The sequence below is a fragment of the Babylonia areolata genome, chromosome 29 (genome assembly GCF_041734735.1).
Source record: "Babylonia areolata isolate BAREFJ2019XMU chromosome 29, ASM4173473v1, whole genome shotgun sequence".
In the NCBI taxonomy this organism is placed as follows: Eukaryota; Metazoa; Mollusca; class Gastropoda; order Neogastropoda; family Buccinidae; genus Babylonia; species Babylonia areolata.
Genome location: NC_134904.1, coordinates 22159709 through 22182786, shown reverse-complemented (window position 1 = coordinate 22182786; position 23078 = coordinate 22159709). Strand labels below are relative to the sequence as shown.

Below are 23078 nucleotides of genomic sequence, written 5' to 3'. Positions count from 1 at the left end.
TGCATGCTGCACACGGGACCTCGATTTATCGTCTCATCCGAATGACTAGCGTCCAGACCACCACTCAAGGTGTAGTGGAGGGAGAGAAAATATTGGCGACTGTACCGTGATTCGAACCAGTGCGTTCAGATTCTCTCGCTTCCTAGGCGGACGCACTACCTCTAGGCCATCACTCCACATCTGTGTGTGTGTGTGTGTGCGTGTGCGTGCGTGCGTGCCTGTGTGCGTGTGTGTATGCATACATGTGCGTTTGTATGTGTGTTTGAGAGAGAGAGAAAGAGAGAGAGTGTGTGTGTGTGTGTGCGTGAGGGGGCGGGAGAGAAACAGCTAAGTGAGCCATTAGTGTCTTAATCAATAAATCATGATCACATCAGTCATGGAATCAAGAACCGTGTTATTGCATCACAAGAAAATACTATATTCATATTAGGACAAGGGACGGTGTGTGCGTGTGTGTGTGTGTGTGTGTGTGTGTGTGTGTGTGTGGTGTGTGTGTGTGTGTGTGTGTGTACTCGTGCGTACGTGTGCATGAGTTGGAGGCGTGTTAGTGAAAGATGAGGAAGAAAGCTTCATCAAAACACCAGCTTTCATTTTGCCCCTGTTGTTTCAGAGCAAGACGACAGTGGACGGAACCGCTACGTGTCTCTTCTGAACAACTTGGATGAGATCAATCCGGACCTGATGGGTAACGAACATGCCCTCCCCCCTCCCCCTCCCCCTTCCCCCTCTGCCTGTCTGTCTGTCGGTCAGTGTAAATAGCTTCAAAAGCGATGTGCTAGTTGTTTTGTTTTGTTTTGTTTTGCTCTCTCTCTCTCTCTCTCTCTCTCTCTCTCTCTCTCATCCCCCACCCCTTTGTGTATGGGCCGGTGGCCTTCACAATTAAACCTGTGTCAGTGTCAGTGTCAGTCTCTCTCTCTCTCTCTCTCTCTCTCTCTCTTGACTTTCTCTCGGAGCTGTTCTCATGGACTGAGCGGACGCCATTCTATGACGCTCCGCAAAATTAATTTCTTCAGTGTGATTATTCAGTTTATTTCACCTTATCGAGTGATGAATGCGCTTTTCTGTATCAATTGAAATATTCTGTGCACAGTGGTATAAAAATTGTTAGGTTTGAATACATAATCAAGTGATTTCCGCGACATGATGTGAAGTACACCTGTACCGGACACAAACAAAACATGGACGGCCGCTGTTGTGTGTCACGGGTCATGTTCTGTGGATATCCTTCCTTGACCTGTGAATGGTTCTGTGTTTGTTGTGTGTGTGTGGTATATCTTCATTTCATCACAATAGAATCTGTTTTAGTGTGAAATTATGAACAACTCCGGCACAGTGAGTATTATGTATTGTCTTTGTCCCTGTGTCGTGCAATCATGTCTGCTTCAACTTCTCCTTCCAAAGAAAAGAGTCTCAAAAAATTACAACCTACACTCGACATAATCCAAAAACGGTTTTCCTGCTGCAAGGATGAACTTACAGTGTGGAGAAACTGGTTTTTTTGTTTTTTTACCGATATTCTGGATTACACGAGTTCGATATTTCAGTTCAGCTAAGTGACTATGATCACAATGACTCAGAATTGTCGTTTCCCTCGTTGTTTGTGTCCGTGCCGTCTCCTTCCACTCTTTCCAAGTCAGTGATTCGTATTTTTTATCAGTCATGTAAATCTGTGACTATTACCCTTTATTCTTCATCACAGTCCGAAGGAACTTTACTGTGTCAAGGTTTAGACTGCCCACTCTGGGATTCAGATGAATGTGAAATTATTATATAAAAAATATTTATAAAAAAGTGGTGTCTAATTTCATGCGAGATAAAAATATTGGAAAACTATCTAAACTCTTGATCCAAACTCCTGTGACATTCATCAGTGCGTTCCCTGGTTCACCTACTATACACACACCCACCATTGACTTGTCTCCATGGACACCGACATCTCCTTGTGGAGATTCCTTCACCCCACCACCATCACGTCTACTGACAGACCCTGAACCAGCTGAGCCGACCCAAGATGGCATCGTCGTCCTCCCGCCCACTCCACCTGTGGCGCACAACAACCCTCACAAGGGAAAAGAAACCAGAAGCCACAAAAAGACAGTAACACCAGTGGGAAGAAGGACTAGATTACAAAAAAAGCGAGCATTGTTCCAAACAGTACATACACAGGCTGTCGGTTCACTTCCAGAACTGAAACAGAAGGTTTTCGATTTAGACCAGCAGCTTGATTCTTTATCTAGTGCACAATCTACATTACAAAATAACATTTTCACAGCTGTCGAAGACATCAAGGTTATCACTAAAAACGAATTACGTATCAATATTTCTGAAAAATTCAACCTGCTCATTTCCAAACTGGATGACATGCAATCTCAGCTCACAAAACTGGAAGCATCAAACAAACAGCTAACAAAAGACAACCAGTCTATCAAAACACAGCTCGGGTCAATAAACTCTGAAATGAAAAAATCTAAACCAGAGAAGAACAAAAGTGTGACATCATCCACACAAACACCCTCTGAGATTCAGGACAAACCTTCAATTTGGAATGGTTTATTCACAATCAGGCCACAGCCCCTAGTGAAGGGGGTATACGTAAACATAATACAACTCAACGAAAACACATAAGCAAATAAGCATTAATATAGACAACAAACCGTGCATTGTATCCGTGTAACTATATAGACAACAAAAAATACATTATAACTGTTTTACGAAGTAACAATTTCTCTTAATTTGAATGCCTTATATAAGAATACCGAAAAATTATGTACGTCATTGGTATTGCTTGACGACATTAACAAATTCAACTTGAACAGAGAGGGATGCTTGTAGTACTTAGGTTTTATAAATATTTGACGTACATGTTTTAGTGCTGGGCAGCAAAGAACAAAGTGCACCTCGTTTTCTTGGGCTTCATGACATAAAGGACAGACTAAATCATTTGCACAAAAACTTCTGTATCTAAAGTGATGCACTGTCAATTCTGATATACCTAGTCTAAATCTTGTCGTTACACGTTTCAGATGCCTGTCTATATCTAACAGCAGATAAGGTTTCAAATCAGGTATATTACAGAATGTTCTATACATGTCAAATCTATCACTAGTACAAATGTGACTATACCATGTTTGCCATCTACAATCAATAAGCCTTTGGCGAAAAACAGATATAAAGCTATTAACGCTACCAACACCCTGCTCCATCCACACAAAGCCAAATCCATATTCGAACAGACAAAGACGAACCTTCGTTACCCAGTTATTTTTTCCCTTTCTATCTAAATCATGTAATATCTTATAGGCTTTATACGGTATTCTATTATCCCCCATTTGCAACAGTTTAAGCCAATATCGAATACAATTTACAGCAGAGTTTACATATATTGGGTAGCGATTTGTTTCGCCATAGACAAGATCATTCGGTGTTCGCATATCAACTCCTAAAAATTTCTTCAAAGCCAATAAATGTACAGACTCACAATGTAAAACAGCATTATCTAGACCCCATATCTCAGATCCATATTGTACTATTGGTTGTATTTGACAATCAAACAGCTTAATAAACAAGTGGAATGAATTATTGTTCAAAGTATATAACCTTTTCATAAAACGGATCAAAGCATTTTTTGCTTTACTTGCTAGCTCCTTGCATGCAGAAACAAAACTCAAACGGGTAGAAAACAGGATTCCTAGATACTTATAAACGTTAACAACAGGCATCGTCTCACCATCATAAAACCATCGTTCTCTTACACTTAAATATCCACCCTTCCGAAATACAATAATATTGCTTTTAGACATATTTACTTTTAACTGTAGAGATGTAGCTGCACGCTGTAGACTATTCAATTGTGTTTGTAATCCTACAACAGTCTCTGAAATCAAAACAACATCATCAGCCAACAAAAGAATAAACAATTCAAATGCATCAAGTGAAAACATGGCACCATGCCTACCATTATTAATTACCTCTATTGCTAGTTCATTTATAAACAAAGAAAAAAGAATTGGGCTACATGCATCACCTTGTCTGACTCCAGATGTACATGAAATGTAATCAGTCAATCTAGCGCCACACCGTACTCTTGCTTTGACAACATCATACATACTTCTAACACATCTATACAGTTTACCTGTTATACCACTTTTTAAAAGAACTGGCCAGAGAAGGTTTCTGTTTATGGAATCAAAAGCCTTTTCAAAGTCTATGAACGCTACATATAGTTTACGATTGAATGAAAATTGTTTTTGAACAAGGGCTAACAAAGTGAACATGTGGTCGACTGTAGAATATCCCCTTTTAAACCCAGCTTGAAAATCACCTGTGATATCATTTTCTTCCACCCACTCCTGTAACCTGTTATTAATGATTATTCCAAACAGTTTACTACTAACGTCAGTCAAAGAAATGCCTCTGTAATTGTTTGGGTCATTAATATCGCCTTTCTTAAAGATTGGATGAATCACAGACTCAGTCCAATCATCTGGAAATATGCCATGATCAAAAAGTTTATTAAACATTTTAAAGAAAAAATGCACTACCTGGTCATTCGAGTTCTGAAATAATTCAGCAATTATGCCATCAGGACCAGCTGCCTTTCGACTTTTTAATTTTCTAAAAGCAAGTAATGTTTCTTCTTTAGAGATCGGACGATTCATATAGTCCTCTGACTGAACATCAGGCCTGTCATCGTATAGAACACTATCAACGTCCTGTTCTAACAAAGCTTGAAAATGCTGAAACCACATGTCAACTGAAATATTATTCCTATATTGTTTTCTTTTAAACGACGCCCCGCGAACAGCATCCCAAAATTCTTTTTGGTTATTAACTGTCGTTGTAAGTTTATCTAACATAGATCTATCATAATGTTTCTTCTTTCTCTTAAGTAGATATTTATACTCACGTTTGCAAATTAAATATTCATTACTATCCTCGATTTTTTTGGTACGACGATATTTACGTAACAGTCTTCTCGTTTTTCTTTTAGCATGAGCACATTCCTGATCAAACCAATTGTTTGTTTTCTTATCGTTATTGAAAGATATACTTTTCTTCATGCAGTCTGCACTTTCTCTAATACAATCATTAAACACTCTAAGAGCTTTATTAACATCAGTATCGATTAAACCAATAGCTGTGTCTATTTTCATCCTCATGTCTTCACTACATAAAGTGGAAGTATATAAATGGACATATTCATCATTCCATACAAATCTATATGAAGCATAGTAGTTTTCATCGTCATTAACAACACACTGGTTTTCATTTGGAAAAACAGCTCGCATTGTCACTGGTAAATGGTCAGAGTCAATTCGTTCAATAACAGATAATTCACATGAGTCATACAACATTGTAAAAAGTTCATTTGATAAGATAAAATAATCAATAACACTGCACCCTGAATCAGATATATATGTATAACAACCTTCAAGGTCGCCTTTACACATACCATTCAAAATATTCAAACCTAATGCAGTGCACATGTTCAGTAATAATTTCCCATAACTATTTAAATTACGATCATTAGAAGAACGAGTAAAACAAAAGGGATTGGCTACGTTGTTGCACATCAAAGATATCTTCTACAGTATGATCTTGAGAAATGTTAGATGTTCTGCTATTCAAATCCCCATTTAGAATAACGTATACGTCTTTCTCCAACAATAAATCGGTCAAACAGTCTTCAAGCACTTTTATTCCATTGTCAATTTCAAAATGAACATAAAACGGAGAACCTTCTGGAGGTACGTATGAACATACATAAAGGACATCCTTATCTATTCCAAATAACTCTTTGTCAATCAAAAATATACATACGTTAATGTAATCAATGACAACATGTTTCACATGGGCAACAATTTCATTTCTTACCAAGCAAAGTAATCCTCCTGATCGTCTCCCCTGTCTAGTGAATTTTACTGCAGATTTATAAAAAGGTGTATATCCTGCAAAGACATCAAACTGGTAATCCTCCATAAAAGTTTCAACTAAACAAACGAAATCAAATCCACAAACAAATGAAACGAAATCAGGATCAACAATTTTTGACAGCAAACCATGCACATTCCACAACAAAAAAGAAAAGGGTTTGTTTACATTTTCACGCTCTTGCACGTGCTCGTTTTTTCTGTCAGCCGAATGCTCGGCCTCGCTTCCCTGACCTATATAACAGGGTTCGCGCATGTCACTGACACTTGCAACAGGTGAGCACACAGACGGTGCTCTGTTTTCTCTGTTCCCTTTTTCTGCAGGAGAAAAACACTGTACACAGACTGGCTGGCCAACTTCCTATCTGGACTCCTGCAAGGTGTCCTGACTACCGAGGAAGTACTTCTTGCCATCTATAAGCAGATGGTCAAAGACCATTGTGGCTCTTTTTCCCTCGTTTCTGGCTTTCTTCAGATGAGGAGAGAGCTTGCGTCTAACTTCCCTCACTCGGTAGGAGAATTCTTCCCCCACAAAGACATTAGTTCCCTGCAGTTTTCTTTTTGCTTTGAGAATTTGAACCTTGTCTTTATAGAAGCAGCACCTAGCAATGATGGGGGAGTCTGGCTTGCTATTCAAACGATGGACCCGGTCTAGTTCGGTGTGCTGACTCATATCTAATTTATCTGTAAGAAGATCCTGCACTTTTCCTTCACATTGGTAACTTGTCTCATTCTGATCTCTTGCTATTCCATAGAAAATGAGATTGTTTCTCTTAGACCTGCCTTCTAAATCATCACTTTTCTGTTCTAACTGTACAATCCTTGACAACAGATCAGCATTTGCCTTTGCTAAGTCATCATTCTCTTTTCGGAGTACCGCGACCTCCTCCCTTAAATCGTTTATGCCATCACACAATACACCATATTGTCCACTCAGTTCCTTCATGGATTGTTCCATGCCACCAACTCTGCTGTACATATCACTGAACTTACTGTTCAAAGACTGAAGTTGGTCCATGACATCGGCAAGAGTAGGCTGCTGCGATGGAGTTGTCTGCCCGCTGCTGTCGGAGGTGGTGGTTCTGTCCGTGCTGGCCCTGCGTCCGCTACTGCCCAACCTGGTCTGCCTCATGCCGTCCGCCTTGGGTCCAGGTCCAGGGTTCTGCTCCACGTCTCCACACCTCAACAGCAAATTGCCCCAAAACAAAAGGGTGAGGAGCAGGCCAAGGGTGACACCGTGCAGTTTGGTTCGCGCTGTCAACATGGCGAAGTGCATTGCTTTCTTCTCAGCGGCCCTCTTCGACATGAAGGAAATGTAGACTGGGAGAAAGGTGCCACAGGCGATCCGAAAGGTTAGTTGTGCTGAAGGCATGGCTCCTTATACTGATACTGGCGACAACTGACAACGGAAGATTGCTTCTGTGCGCCACAATTAGCACAATTAGCGGGACGTCGTGACCAGTGACCCGCACGCTTCAACGTCAGTTCACGTCCCCGACAAACCTTCAAGTGTAGTTGTAAGCACAGAAACAGACACAATTCCCTACCATCAAACCGCCCCAAGTCATGATACTGTAGCTAAGCCCTCTGTTTTACCAGAGAGCTGTGCACGGGCGGAATTCCAGACAGTGACACCATCCCCTAAACACTGTCCTCCGCGTGAAAACAAACCGGACAGTACACCAGCCCCCTCTTCTGATTACAATGATGAACATGGAAACTCTTTTCATTACTCAGTTTCTACATCTAACCCTTTCTCTGTGCTCTCGAGTGCAGAGAATAGCATCCCAGCTGACGCGGTCCCTCCGGTAGATAGAGTTACCATGGTAAATAGTAAACCAACAACTAAAGCTCTGTCAACAACTCCCCAAGAAACACTGAACAGCATGTCGATTCCAGACAAAGCATCTATACTTCTAATTGGTGACTCTGTCATTCGTTTCATCAACGCCAGATGGTTAGCGCCCCATCAGTCCTATTTATTCAAAATATGTGTTCCAGGAATGTGTGTTGAAAACCTCTGCTATTGGCTTAATGCATTACCTGTTACTCCAAATCTGTAAGACGTGCTCATTCATGTTGGCATAAATTCCTGTTCATCAGGTCCTGTGTCAACCGACACATGGACTAAACTAATCCTGTTATGTCGAAATAAATTCCCAGAAGCACGCTTGAGCCTGAGTGTAATCCTTCCTGCCAGAGGCAAACATCACTTGAACAGCATCATCCTTCCCTTGAACCGTAACCTTCAAATCACATGTGACCAACAAAAAGTCCTTTACATCAATAATTTTCCAACATTCGCACCAAACACCAACCTTTACAGCAGCGTAAAACACCCTAATGCCAGAGGAACTGCTCTTCTGGCTGCAACTTTTAAAAATCTGTGGCGGACAGGTCTCCGTCAAGAAGGCCTTTACAAGACTAACAAAGAGTGGAACAACAGAAATGTTCCACTGCGTAATGATCATTCCTCTGCTTATCATTCACAGGCAGAATTGAGGCGAACACATCAAGCTGACGTAACTGGCGATGCACATGATCAGGTTTTTGAGCAACCATTTCCGCCCATATAATCCAGTTATCATTTCCCTCCTCTTACTCCCAGCTTAAATAGTAGGAGAACACCAATCTTACATTCCAGTCAGTACCCCCCCCTACCCAGCCTCACCGTACAATTCTGTCCCTGTCGCACGTCAACCACACTACACAGATCAAAACGGTGTCTCATATAATAACTTTCCTAGGCAAAATACAGACAGACGAACAAACACAGTCTCCAAACCAAATCCATCCATATGCAGAACAATTGTTACACATGGCTTCCCGCTTGTTGTCACAACAGCGCACATTTCCATCATATCATGCTTCTTGACTTCTTCTTGTTACGTCACCCCCTCGTGCCCCTCCTGCCGACTCTTTCCCCCATGTGTCCCCACACTATTCTAAATAGATATGACTCAGTGTTTAATCTTTCGCCAGTTACAGAGTCATGGATGATGTTGTTTTCCTTTCAATATTTGTCGTTTTCTTTAATTTTGTTGTTGTTGGTGGTGGTGGTGGTTTATTTGTTGTTGTTGCAAGTATCGAAATATCGGGGAGGGTGGGGGAGGGTTGGGGTTGGGGTTAACTTGCACATGCGTATGAAGTATGAGTTGTTTGTTTTCTTTGTAATCATAAACCCCTAAGGTTGCTCACACATGTTCCGGATCAGCTGATAAGTTGCCTTGCCCATTAATATAATTAGTACCACTGATACGATTGAGGAGTCCTGAGTTTTCTCTCTATATATAATAACTTTCATTTTTCGCCCGTTACCATAAGGTGAAATTGTTATCTACCCCATAATTTGCTCATTTAATTGGTTTTGCTTGATTGATTATTTCTTCCTTATAGTGTTTGATCTTCAGAATTTACTCTTTTTTTCTCAGTTTGCTTGCTATCTACTTGACATTATTATTATTGTTACTTTTCCTATACAATCTGGCCAGTGGGAGAAGGTTTGAGAGTAGGCTTTCTTAATGTCAATCATATGATTAATAAGTTATCTGATGTTTCTGATATATTGAATAATTTTGGAAAAAAAAACTTTCACATTTTTGGATTTGGTGAATCAAGATTATCAGAACATATGTCAGACTCTGACCTAACCATGCCTGGATATAATGTCGTTCGTAAGGATCCTTTCAATCCAAAGGAAACGGGCTTACTTATTTATGTTCATGAACATATCAGATTCAAAAGAATTCAATCACTCGAAAACCACCATGTTGAATCAGTATGGATCCAGGTACACTTTAAAAAATCGGAACCGTTTCTTATAGGCTTTATCTATAGGAATCCTGCAGAGCACGTTGACTGGATGGATAAGTTCACGCTAATGATGGAAGACGCTTCTCTGCTCTCAAATGAAATTATTTTATTGGGTGACTTTAATATAGATTTACTGAAATGTAATTTGAACTGGAAACAAACATACGAATCCTTTCATCTCAATCAGTTAATCGACAAACCAACACGAGTCACTCGCACTTCAAAAACACTCATCGACCACATATACACAACTTCCACAAAGACTTTCTGAAATATGCTCTCCAACCTTTGGCTGTAGCGACCACTTTCCAGTTTGTATCACATGGTCTAAAAAAAAGGTATCAAGATACCAAAAAACTGTCATAAAGTTATCACATACAGAAGTTATTTAAAATTTGACCCAAATTCATTCTTGATGGACCTGATGAACTCTTCTATGTCTCTCGTTTATCAGTTTACTGATCCAGATGAAGCGTTTGAAATATGGTATCATAATTTCCTCAACATTTACAACAAACACGCCCCATTCAAAACTCAACGTGTAAAAACCAGTCTGAAAAAGCCTTGGATAACGAGAGACATAGAAGACGCCATCGATTTCAGAGATTTTCTTTTATCAGCTGGAACCTGAGAAGATTTTCAAAAACAAAGAAATGCAGTAAATAACTTAAAACGTTTAGCGAAAAAGAAATATTTTCAAAAGTTGATCACTTCTAAGTCTGACAGTAAGCCTTTGTGGAAAGCCATAAATCAGTTGAAAAATAAGAATAAAGCCACACAAATTACATCACTCACAGACATATCCACAGATAGACTTAACACACATTTCTGTAACATAGCTACTTCAATTATAAAATCAGACAAATCAAACCTTAACTCTCTAGATGCTCTGTTAAAATTCTGTAAATCAAAAATATTTCATCCACATTAATTATTCCTTTCATATGTGTACATGAAGTTTATAATGCTCTGATCCATTTAAAACAAACTAGTACAAGAGGTCTTGATGGCATAGATGGAAAAATATTAAAACTCTTAGCTCCTATAATAGCAGAATCCCTTACATACATATACAATTTAAGTATTACAAAAAATAAGATCCCCAAAACGTTCAAAACTGCTAAAGTTATTCCTGTATATAAGAATGGTGATCGCTCTGAACCATCAAACTACAGACCAATTTCTATTTTGCCAATATTATCAAAACCCCTGGAAAATCATATAAATAAACATATTCTTAAGCATTTTAATAATTTTGACTTGTTCCATCCAAATCAGCCTGGATTTAGAGCTAATCACTCATGTCATTCTGCACTAACAAATTAGTAGATCAATGGCTTACTAACATTAATAACGAAATTACTGGAGCTCTTGTTGTCGACTTTATGAAAGCTTTTGATGTGATTGATCATTCCCTCCCTCTAAAAAAAACTAAAGATTTATGGTTTGTCTTTAAATACATTAGAACTTATCTCATCTTTTCTCTCTGAAAGAAAACAACTTGTGTTCACAAATGGTTCAAAATCAATGTTATTACCAATTAACTACGGTGCACCTCAAGTTTTTGTTTTGGGACCTATCTTATTTTCTGCATATATTAATGACCTACCCTTATCTATCAAGACACCATGTGAAATGTTTCCTGATGACACCACCATTCATACTAATCATACTAACCTATGTATCGTGTCTCTTTCTCTTCAGGAAAGTATTGACCAATTGATTGAATGGTCCGAACTAAACCACGTGTGTCTCCATCCTAAAAAAACAAAATTTCAAATAATCACAACAAGACAAAAACGTCAAAATATGTCCATAAACTGTTCGCCTATTTTCATCAAAGGCGACAAGATTGAAGAAGTTGACCACCATAAAATCCTTGGCATCACTATCGATGATAATTTATCATGGTCACATCATATTTCTCTGTTATGCAAACAGGTATAAAAAAAATATCTATCAACTGTCTAGAATTAAACACTTTTTGGATCTTCACTGCCGAAAACTATTTGTCAGTGCTTATATAGAATCACACATTAACTGTGCTTCGACAGTGTGGGATTCGGCGAGTGACAGTATTATAAAACCTCTATTGAGTCTGCATAGAAGAGCTGTAAAATTGATTCTTTTAAAATCTTCATCATTGACTGTATCTGATTATAAAGCTCTCGATATCCTCCCACTGAAAACAAAACTTCTATTTAACAAAGGTCTATTTATGTTCAAAATCATGTCTGGATTTGCTACCCCCTCACTGAAGAATAAATTTGTAACCAACACTCATCGTCATCTTAATAAAGTTATGGTACCACTTCCGAGGATCGATCTTTTAAAATCTAGTCTGTCTTATTCAGGGGGCTGTTTATGGAATGAATTATTATCCTGCCTCAATGTAAACACTGTAAAAAGCATCCCTAACTTTAAAAAACATATATCGTGCACATTTATTGAAAAACATGTGAATATGTGACACATATCAATTATAAACAACAAACATGTATAGATTGTCAATATCTATCTATCTATCTATCTATATATATCTATATATATATATATATATATATATATATATATATATATATATATATATACGCCTCTCTCCTCCCCTGTCAGTCTCTCTCTATGTCTGTCTCCACTGTCACTGTCACTATATCTGTCTGTTCAGTCAGCCTCCCCTACCTTCTTTACTCTTCCCCTTGTCCATTCTTCCTTCCGCTTTCCACCACGCCCCTACCCTATTGTCCTCGTTGTTATTCATCTATCGCGATATTGTATTGTACATAAGTTCTATGTTTATGTTTGCACATGCTTATGTAATTTTGACGTTGGTGTTGTGAATTGACTCTCGCTTCTTTTTTTTTCCCCAATTATTATTTATGCCCAGAGGGCTGGATGTAAACAAGTACTTTGTGCTTACTCCTTTACCCTCGTAAAATAAAATTTCGTTCGTTCGTTCGTTCTCACACCTGTTTCACACACATCCTTGTCAGTGTACACCTGTTTCACACACATCCTTGTCAATGTACACCTGTTTCACACACATCCTTGTCAGTGTACACCTGTTTCACACACATCCTTGTCAATGTACACCTGTTTCACACACACACACACACACACACACACACACATCACACACACACACTCCATGGTCTATGTACACCTGTTTCACACACATAGTTTTCAATGTACACCTGTTTCACACACATCGTTGTCAATGTACACCTGTTTCACACACACACCCTTGTCAATGCACACCTGTTTCACACACATCATTGTCAATGTACACCTGTTTAACACACATCGTTGTCAATGTACACCAGTTTCACACACTCCATGGTCTATGTACACAGGTTTCACACACATCATTATCAATGTACACCTGTTTCACACACATCATTGTCAATGTACACCTGTTTCACACACACCATTGTCAGTGTGCACCTGTTTCACACACATCATTGTCAGTGTACACCTGTTTCACACACATCATTGTCAATGTACACCTGTTTCACACACATCGTTGTCAGTGTACACCTGTTTCACACACATCGTTGTCAATGTACACCTGTTTCACACACATCGTTGTCAGTGTACACCTGTTTCACACACACCGTTGTCAATGTACACCTGTTTCACACACACCGTTGTCAATGTACACCTGTTTCACACACACCATTGTCAATGTACACCTGTTTCACACACACCATGGTCTATGTACACCTGTTTCACACACATCGTTGTCAATGTACACCTGTTTCACACACACACATACACACACACACACACACCATTGTCAATGTACACGTGTTTCACACACACCATTGACAGTGTACACCTGTTTCACACACATCGTTGTCAATGTACACCTGTTTCACACACACCTTGGCAATGTATACCTGTTTCACACACACACACACACACACACACACACACACACACACACCATTGTCAATGTACACCTGTTTCACACACATCATTGTTAATGTACACCTGTTTCATACACACCATTGTCAATGTACACCTGTTTCACACACATGGTTGTCAGTGTACGCCTGTTTCACACACTCTATGGTCTATGTATACCTGTTTCACACACACACACACACACACACACACACACACACACACCATTGTCAATGTACATCTGTTTCACACACATCATTGTTAATGTACACCTGTTTCACACACATACCATTGTCAGTGTACACCTGTTTCACAAACATCATTGTTAATATACACCTGTTTTCATACACACCATTGTCAATGTACACCTGTTTCACTCACATCATTGTCAGTGTATACTTATTTCACACACATCATTGTCAATGTACACCTGTTTCACACACATCGTTGTCAATGTACACCTGTTTCACACACACTCCATTGTCAATGTACACCTATTTCACACACACCATTGTCAGTGTACACCTGTTTCACACACATCATTGTCAATGTATACCTGTTTCACACACATCGTTGTCAATGTACACCTATTTCACACACACACACACTCCATTGTCAATGTACACCTGTTTCACACACATCATTGTCAATGTACACCTGTTTCACACACATCATTGTCAATGTACACCTGTTTCACACACACTCCATTGTCAATGTACACCTATTTCACACACACCATTGTCAGTGTACACCTGTTTCACACACATCATTGTCAATGTATACCTGTTTCACACACATCGTTGTCAATGTACACCTATTTCACACACACACACACTCCATTGTCAATGTACACCTGTTTCACACACATCATTGTCAATGTACACCTGTTTCACACACATCATTGTCAATGTACACCTGTTTCACACACACACCATTGTCAATGTACACCTATTTCACACACACCATTGTCAATGTACACCTGTTTCACACACACACTTCATTGTCAATGTACACCTATTTCACACACACCATTGTCAATGTACACCTGTTTCACACACATCATTGTCAATGTACACCTGTTTCACACACATCGTTGTCAATGTACACCTGTTTCACACACACGCCATTGTCAATGTACACCTGTTTCACACACACACACACCATTGTCAGTGTACACCTGTTTCACACACATCGTTGTCAATGTACACCTGTTTCACACACATCATTGTCAATGTACACCTGTTTCACACACACGCTATTGTCAATGTACACCTGTTTCACACACACACCATTGTTAATGTACACCTGTTTCACACACACACCATTGTCAATGTACACCTGTTTCACACACACACCATTGTCAGTATACACCTGTTTCACACACATCGTTGTCAATGTACACCTGTTTCACACACTTCATTGTCAATGTATCCCTATTTCACACATGTCAGTGTCAATGTACACCCGTTTCACACACATCATTGTCAATGTATACCTGTTTCACACACATCGTTGTCAATGCACACCTGTTTCACACACATCGTTGTCAATGCACACCTGTTTCACACACACCATTGTCAATGTACACCTGTTTCACACACACCATTGTCAATGTACACCTATTTCACACACACCATTGTCAATGTACACCTGTTTCACACACACCATTGTCAATGTACACCTGTTTCACACACACGCTATTGTCAATGTACACCTGTTTCACACACACACACACACACACCATTTTCAATGTACACCTGTTTCACACACACCATTGTCTGTGTACACCTGTTTCACACACACACCATTGTCAATGTACACCTGTTTCACACACACACCATTGTCAATGTACACCTGTTTCACACACACTCCAACGTCTATGTACACCTGTTTCACACATACCATTGTCAATGTAGACCTGTTTCACAAACATCATTGTGCACTTGTTTCAGTCAAGCTGAACAACCTGTCGAGACCCTCGACGCGAAACAAGATGAACAAATCCCGGAAAAACCTGCGCCCAAATCGGAACAGTGCCAAGCCAGAATCGGCGGGAAAGAGACCCGTCAGCGGCGAACGGCGGTCAAAACAAGGCAAATGAGTCTACCGACAACGATGATAACTATACTGTTTAGAGGACTGCTGACTTATTACGGTGCCGTTCGTTCACAAGAAGATGAGACTTAGCTAGCAAGTGTACAGTGTGTTCCTTTGGCCTCTTGACTGATTTTTTTAAATAAGAAGAAAAAGAATTCACAAAAGTGAGGATTTTGTTCTGACTTTGGAAACATTTTATTTTCTTCCTGATAAATGGTATGATGGTTCTGAGCATGTCAGAAAACTTTTTTTTTTTAATAACCCTGTCAGATCTTCGTGTTGAGCAATTGTGTACGGTTTTTGTACACACGCACTTGACTGAGGTTCATATCCAAAAGAATGTGACATGAGCCCAAACTATGAATATCTGTTTGATCCTGTTTTTCAACAACAGCAATAACCACCACTAGAATGATTTGTAAAAAGCGTGCTTTTTACAGAAGATTAAGGCTCATACAAATCTTTGTTTTGAATGTAGATTTCGCTTGTAGTGGAAAAAAGCTCCAGGTTTGGAAGCACAATCGGGAAACAATTATAGATAACTGAAAAATGACCAAGTAGTGACATTGGACTCATTCGTTGGAAAGGGTCACAAGGTATATGATTTCCGACCCATGAGCTCGTACCAGTTCCTTTTTTTTTTTTTTTTTTTTTTTTTTTTTTTTTAATCTAAAACAAAAGCACAGAGAGGCCGAAACATTGGTGACCAAAACAAACCCCAGAACAGGATTATACTAGCATTTTTTTCCTTTTTTTTTTTCGTGACAAAACATTTCATCTTCAGGGATAAATACATCACCATGCGTGGTGATCTTTCTTTATGGGAGGAAAGGAAAGGTTATTGCAGTGGTTTTTGTTTTCCAAAAAGTCAGTAACGAGGTGACGGGAACGACATGTATACCCGCTGGGTCAGGACGAAGGTAAATGCACCCAGCGTGCAGGTGCGGGGGCGGGGGGGGGGGGGGAGAAGGACAGGAGCAGTGAAGATACAGAGACGTAAAGACAGGTAGGTTCGAAGCAGTGCTCAGGAAGACACACTGGAGCGGGGGAGGAATAGGATGAATGAGAACAAAAGAAAGACGGCGTGTGCATGAGAAGGGGAGAGAAGCGTGCATGAGAAGGGGAGGTAATGACGGCATATGCATGAGAAGGGGACGTAATGACGGCGTCTGCATGAGAAGTGTGCATGAGAAGGGGAGGTAATTACGGCGTGTGCATGAGAAGGGGACGTAATGACGGCGTGTGCATGAGAAGTGTGCATGAGAAGGGGAGGTAATGACGGCGTGTGCATGAGAAGGGGACGTAATGACGGCGTGTGCATGAGAAGCGTGCATGAGAAGGGGAGGTAATGACGGCGTGTGCATGAGAAGGGGGGGTAATGACGGCGTGTGCATGAGAAGGGGAGGTAATGACGGCGTGTGCATGAGAAGTGTGCATGAGAAGGGGAGGTAATGACGGCGTGTGCATGAGAAGGGGAGGTGATGACGGCGTGTGCATGAGAAGGGGAGGTAATGACGGCGTGTGCATGGGAAGAGGGGGTAATGACGGCGTGTGCATGGGAAGAGGGGGTAATGACGGCGTGTGCATTGCCGGGAAGTGTGCATGAGAAGGGGAGGTAACTATGATGACGGCGTGTGCATGAGAAGGGGAGGTAATGACGGCGTGTGCATGGGAAAGGGAGGTAATGCATGAGAAAGAAAATGGGTAAATCACTGATGATACAACAACAACAAAAGAAGAAGAAGAAGAAAACACAGAACAACGGTAATAGGACGACGGGGTGCATACTGGTAATGAGAAATACAGGGGAAGGGGCAGAAACTTGGAGTGACAGAGGAGAAAGAGGACGAACAGCCGAAAGGGCGTGGGTGAGGGAAGATGAAAGATCAGGAATGCACAGTTGTATGGGAAGAAGGGGAAACAACGCGCAAGTATCATCCTCTGAATGTTTTGTTCACTGGTAGATAGAGACCAGTGTTTCGAGCGTCTTTTAAAGGGACAGCATCTTTGCAATTTTTTGTCGCCCTTTTTTTTTTCCTTTTTTTCTTTTTTTAATTCACACGGAGAGGGTACACCACGCGAGTGAAAGGGTACAGTGCGAGTGAATGGTAACAGTCAGAGAGAACGAAACCATCATTCAGATCAGCGAATCAAACACATGTCGTATTATTCCAATTGTTTCAATCAAAAATGAAATGAAAGTCAGCTCGTAATTTGTTCATATCACATTCTCTGCACATTCTATCTTCCCTTCAAAATATCACTGTGTTTGTCTAGTTCTGTTTCCAGTTCATGATATCTGCACCAAAATGTAAGAAAGGGTAATACATTAATGTCAAGTAGGTAAGTATGATGTGCCCATGTACTTACACATTTTCGGTTTTCGTCTTAATATGTCTGTAAAGCAAACAGCTTGTGTGTTATTTTCAATGGCATTGTACCATTCGAAATGAAACACATTCTGTGGTGAATTCTCTCTCTCTCTCTCTCTCTCTCTCTCTCTCACACACACACACACACACACACACACTCCCCATGTCCCGACTGATATGAATGTATTTTTCTTGTGTTTTTATAATAAACATGGATCTTGTTATTATGAGTGATGTGATCATGATCAAGACAACAATTGTTTACTTATCTGACTGAGTGCTTATTCAGTTCCTGACCTAACAAAATTATTCTAAACAACACTAACATGCTATTTAAAAGATACAATGCCATTTTATTGGGTGGTGCAGATTCAGTTTGATATTCAGTAATGTCGTTTAGGTCCAGTGTAGTGGAGGGAGAGAGAAAGATTGTGGGAGAGAGGGAGACCACGCGTTGTGTGTGTGTGTGTGTGTGTGTGTGTGTGTGTGTGTGATTCTTTTAGTTTTAGCATTGCCGTTAGTTATTGCCCATGCAACACAATTATGATAATGGTGTATATGATAATGATGTGTTGAAAGGTATTCTTGGTATCAGTAAATGGGATGATTTCCGTGAAATTGTGTTGTAATGCAATGTGTTCGTGCATGCGATCGTGGGCCGGTGTGTGTGATCTCTCTTCGTCTGTCTGTCTGTCTGTCTGTCTGTCTGTCTCTCTCTCTCTCTCTCTCTCTCTCTCCCTAGCATTGTTCATCAGTGTTTTTGTCATAATTTCCCCAAATGCATGGATGTTGAGATCATGGATGATCCCTCAAAAGACAAGCAGAGAAATGTAACACCATGCAGGCACAAGTTCTGGTTTCTGACCAAAAAAAAGAGATTCTGTTCCTCAATCGTTTACACTTTGATGCTCAGTGGCACACACAGAAATCCTAAACCTGGCATACAAAGCGTAAACGCAGCCTCATGGGAGAGAAGTGGGGAGTATTTTCTCTACGCAGAACAGGCACAGAACGTTGGGTTCTTCTGCGTTCGTGGGCTGCATCCACGGAGTATTATATATATATATATATATACTCCGTTTCCGGGTGGTGCACGATGGGTATGGTTTTGTTTCTGTAACCCACCGAACGCTGACATGAACTGCACGATCTTCAACGTGCGCATTTGATCTTTTACATGTCAACCCAACGAAGAGGGATCACGGCAGGCACTGGCGGGTCTGCACATATGATGGATGACCTGGGAGATTGGAAAAATCTCCATCCTTAACACCCCCGACCCCCCGAGCCCCCGATTCCCCGCTCCCCCGATCCCCCGCTCCCCAGGGGTGCCGAAACCGGGGATCGAACTCAGGAAACCCGAGCTCTAATCATTCGGCCACCGCACCCATTAGAACGATGGGTTCATCTGTGATCGTGTTCACCACAGGGCTGGCACAGCAATAATATATATATATATATATATATATATATATATATATATATATATATATATATATATATAATTTAAATATAAAAAAAATCGTGGTTTGGGGCCCGCGAACTCCAAACCCACAACACGGTGATTAGATGATGGAGTTCCAACTCGAGTCATGAAACGTGCACTCCCAGAATTTTTTCAACCCTTCACAAGAAGATGGAAGAATTAGAAAAGTTTTTGAAGACACATACAGGCGCCTGAATGAATTTTCTATAAAAAAAATAATAATAATATTAATAATAATAATAATAATAATTTAAAAAACCTACTCACCACTGTCAAGCTTCATAGCTGATATCCAGACATGGTGCCATCATCTGCACACAGAAAATGATGAACTGAAGAAGAACCAACAACGGGTGCATGACACGAGAACGACAAAGGCTAGGAGAGAACATCGACCGTTATAATTCGTGCAAATCACTGCAGTTGAGAACTGCAGAACGGAGACAGAAACAGAAACTGACAGACTCCATTATCCAGTAATTACCGACGCTCTGACCTACAGTTCATATCTTAAGTTGTTGTTTGTTGTTGTTGTTTTTCAATCATTTCCATCCGATTCAAATGTGCAAAATTTATCCCTATACTCAAAACCCGGTGATAAAAACCAACAAACTATAGACTCGTTTCCATCATATCTGCATTGTCCAACCCATCAGAAAAACAGAAGAATAAGCATCTTCATCAGCACCTTGAAAATATTTATCTCTTTCCGATCCGCGGACATCACTTGGCCATTTATTTTGACATTTTTATTTTGGATTGTTCTGTCATGCATTCTATGTGTACGGCCCTGTACGGTCCAAGTTTTCATAGAAAGTAGTGAACTATTGTTTTCGATCTAAATGATGGTTTGAAGTTCATACGACTACCAAAAAAATATTGTGGCATCCTTAGCGAGTTGGTCACGACCACCAACAACCGCCACTATGTTGATGCGACTGTCAATGATACAGGAATGCATCTGAATCAATTTGACTCATGGCCCAACAGACTAAAAACTAAAATAGATGAATAAGGATATCAGGTGTCTTTTTCAATGATGTGGTCAGCCCATCACACTGAGCGATGCCCCCACATGGACTGGATCGCTGACTGTCTACTAGGGGAAAATCAACAAGGAAAAAGGGGGTACCACTGACATGGTGTGTAGGTCGCCAGGAATACACCGAACGGCACAGCTCTAACTTTCATTGGTCCTGCATGCCAGTGGAGGGTGGGGAGAGTGTCAGTTGGGCATGGATCTTGCTCAGCCCTCGACGACTCACCTGGAGGCAGCTGGGGAATCGAAAGAGAAGGTTGATGAAGGCAGGGAAGGTGGAAGGGAGAGGCATTCTAAATACGGTTAGCCAAGGGGGGGAAGGGGGGGGATGTCTGTATACTTCGGCACTGGAACTGACGTAGAACGAGCAGCTTTCCATGCTGCCTTCTGCCGAGGTTGAGTTGGAAAGTCTCTGCCTGAGGTTCGAGGTAAACAAGAACGTTGCCTTCCTGTGGCTCTGGAGAGGTTCTTCTTTTTCTTCGTTCGTGGGCTGCAACTCCCACGTTCATTCGTATGTACACGAATGGGCTTTTACGTGTATGACCGTTTTTACCCTGCCATGTATGCAGCCGTTTTCGGGGTTGTGCATGCTGGGTATGTTCTTGTTTCCATAACCCACCGAACGCTGACATGGATTACCGGCAGAATCTTTAACGTGCGTATTTGATCTTCTGCTTGCGCATACACACGAAGAGGGTTCAGGAACTAGCAGATCTGCACATGTGTTGACCTGGGAGATCGGAAAAATCTCCACCCTTTGCCCACCAGGCGCCGTTACCGAGATTCGAACCTCGGATCCTCAGATTGAAAGTCCAACGCTTTAACCACTCGGCTATTGCGCCCGTCTCTGGAGAGGTTCAAGCTTGGCCTGTGTCTTGAGACGAACCGAGAGCCCTGTGTGACTCGCCTGGCAGCTCGTCTCCTGACCCGCTGAAGACAGTTTACTGAGTTTTGTTGATGAGGGTCCCAAACTGTGGCGTCGAATTCCATAATGCTTCGAACGAGGCCCTTACAGAAGCTGGTATGAAGTTTCAAGTTTTGAAGTAACCACATATGTTCCAGTTGGCAAAGTCTGGGATCGTGTTTGCGTAATGTCTCTTCACACAATGTGATGTTAGACAAAGATACGCCAAGGCACTTGGCATTGGTCTTCACAGCTGTCTGAAGTAAGGCATTCTAGTCGCGGATTGCTTTGGGGGATAAATCCTGCTTGTCTGTACCGCTGGGACACGGCTGTTCTGGGCGGGCGTGTTGTTGTCGCAGCGATGGATGGATGTGCTTCTGCCTCAAGGCCTGAGGACATGCGGACTTCGTCGTGCTGCAGTTTGTTCAGCATGGCCAGTCTTGCCGTTTGTCAGTTTGTACAGCATGGTCAGTCTTGCCGTTTGTCAGTTTGTACAGCATGACCAGTCTTGCCGTTTGTCAGTTTGTACAGCATGACCAGTCTTGCCGTTTGTCAGTTTGTACAGCATGACCAGTCTTGCCGTTTGTCAGTTTGTACAGCATAGCCAGTACTGGCGTTTGTCAGTTTGTACAGCATGGCCAGTACTGGCGTTTGTTAGTTTGTACAGCATGGCCATTCTTGCCGTTCGCCACTGTACAGCATGGCCAGTCTTGCCGTTTGTCAGTTTGTACAGCATGGCCATTCTTGCCGTTTGTCAGTTTGTAACAGTACAGCATGGCCAGTCTTCAGTTGCCGTTTGTCAGTTTGTACAGCATGGCCAGTCTTGCCGTTTGTCACTGTACAGCATGGCCATTCTTGCTGTTTGTCAGTTTGTCACAGTACAGCATGGCCAGTCTTCAGTTGCCGTTTGTCAGTTTGTACAGCATGGCCAGTCTTGCCGTTTGTCACTGTACAGCATGGCCATTCTTGCCGTTTGTCAGTTTGTCACAGTACAGCATGGCCAGTCTTCAGTTGCCGTTTGTCAGTTTGTACAGCATGGCCAGTCTTGCCGTTTGTCAGCTTGTACAGCATGGCCAGTACTGGACAGACAAATGACGGGTATGCCAATCCCCTGATGATCTGGGAGCTGACTTTTAAGATACTGGCTCTTCAAGAAGCCTTAGGATTTGTTTGCCTTGGAGTAGATGTGCTCTGTGTGCTTCATCCAGCTGAGTTCTTTGCTAATTGTCACTCTGATGTATTTAATGGACTCTACAGGCCAGCAGAAATGCCATAGTGGAGCCATCAGCACATATTTTGTAGTTTAATGAGCCGCCAGAGGTTCCATGTGTACCGTGGCTACCTCCATATTCATCCACAAGCTAAGTAGCAAATCTGGAACTGGCTTGCATGAAGGCTCTCCTTGTCGATTTTTTACTTTCCAATTACAAGGTAACTGTCTTCCTTTCTGTTGTATTCTATTGTTACTTGATTGAATATTCCCCAGCACCTTAAATGAAAGTACTGCAATACATTTTGAAGGGTATGGGAGACA

The 23078-nt window shown here is 41.1% G+C and overlaps 1 protein-coding gene across 2 annotated transcripts in view; it reads left to right on the top strand.

Annotated features, from left to right (window-relative positions):
- Positions 1–16896, top strand: part of LOC143274808 (uncharacterized protein CXorf65 homolog) — a 40474-nt gene extending 23578 nt beyond the window's left edge. For both annotated transcript variants that reach the window (XM_076578738.1, XM_076578737.1), the window contains exons 6-7: positions 611–685; positions 15599–16896. In XM_076578738.1, coding sequence (XP_076434853.1) covers positions 611–685; positions 15599–15747 — 224 coding nt within the window. In that variant the 3' untranslated portion in view covers positions 15748–16896. The remainder of the gene's footprint in view (positions 1–610; positions 686–15598) is intronic.
- The last annotated feature ends 6182 nt before the right edge of the window (positions 16897–23078 follow it).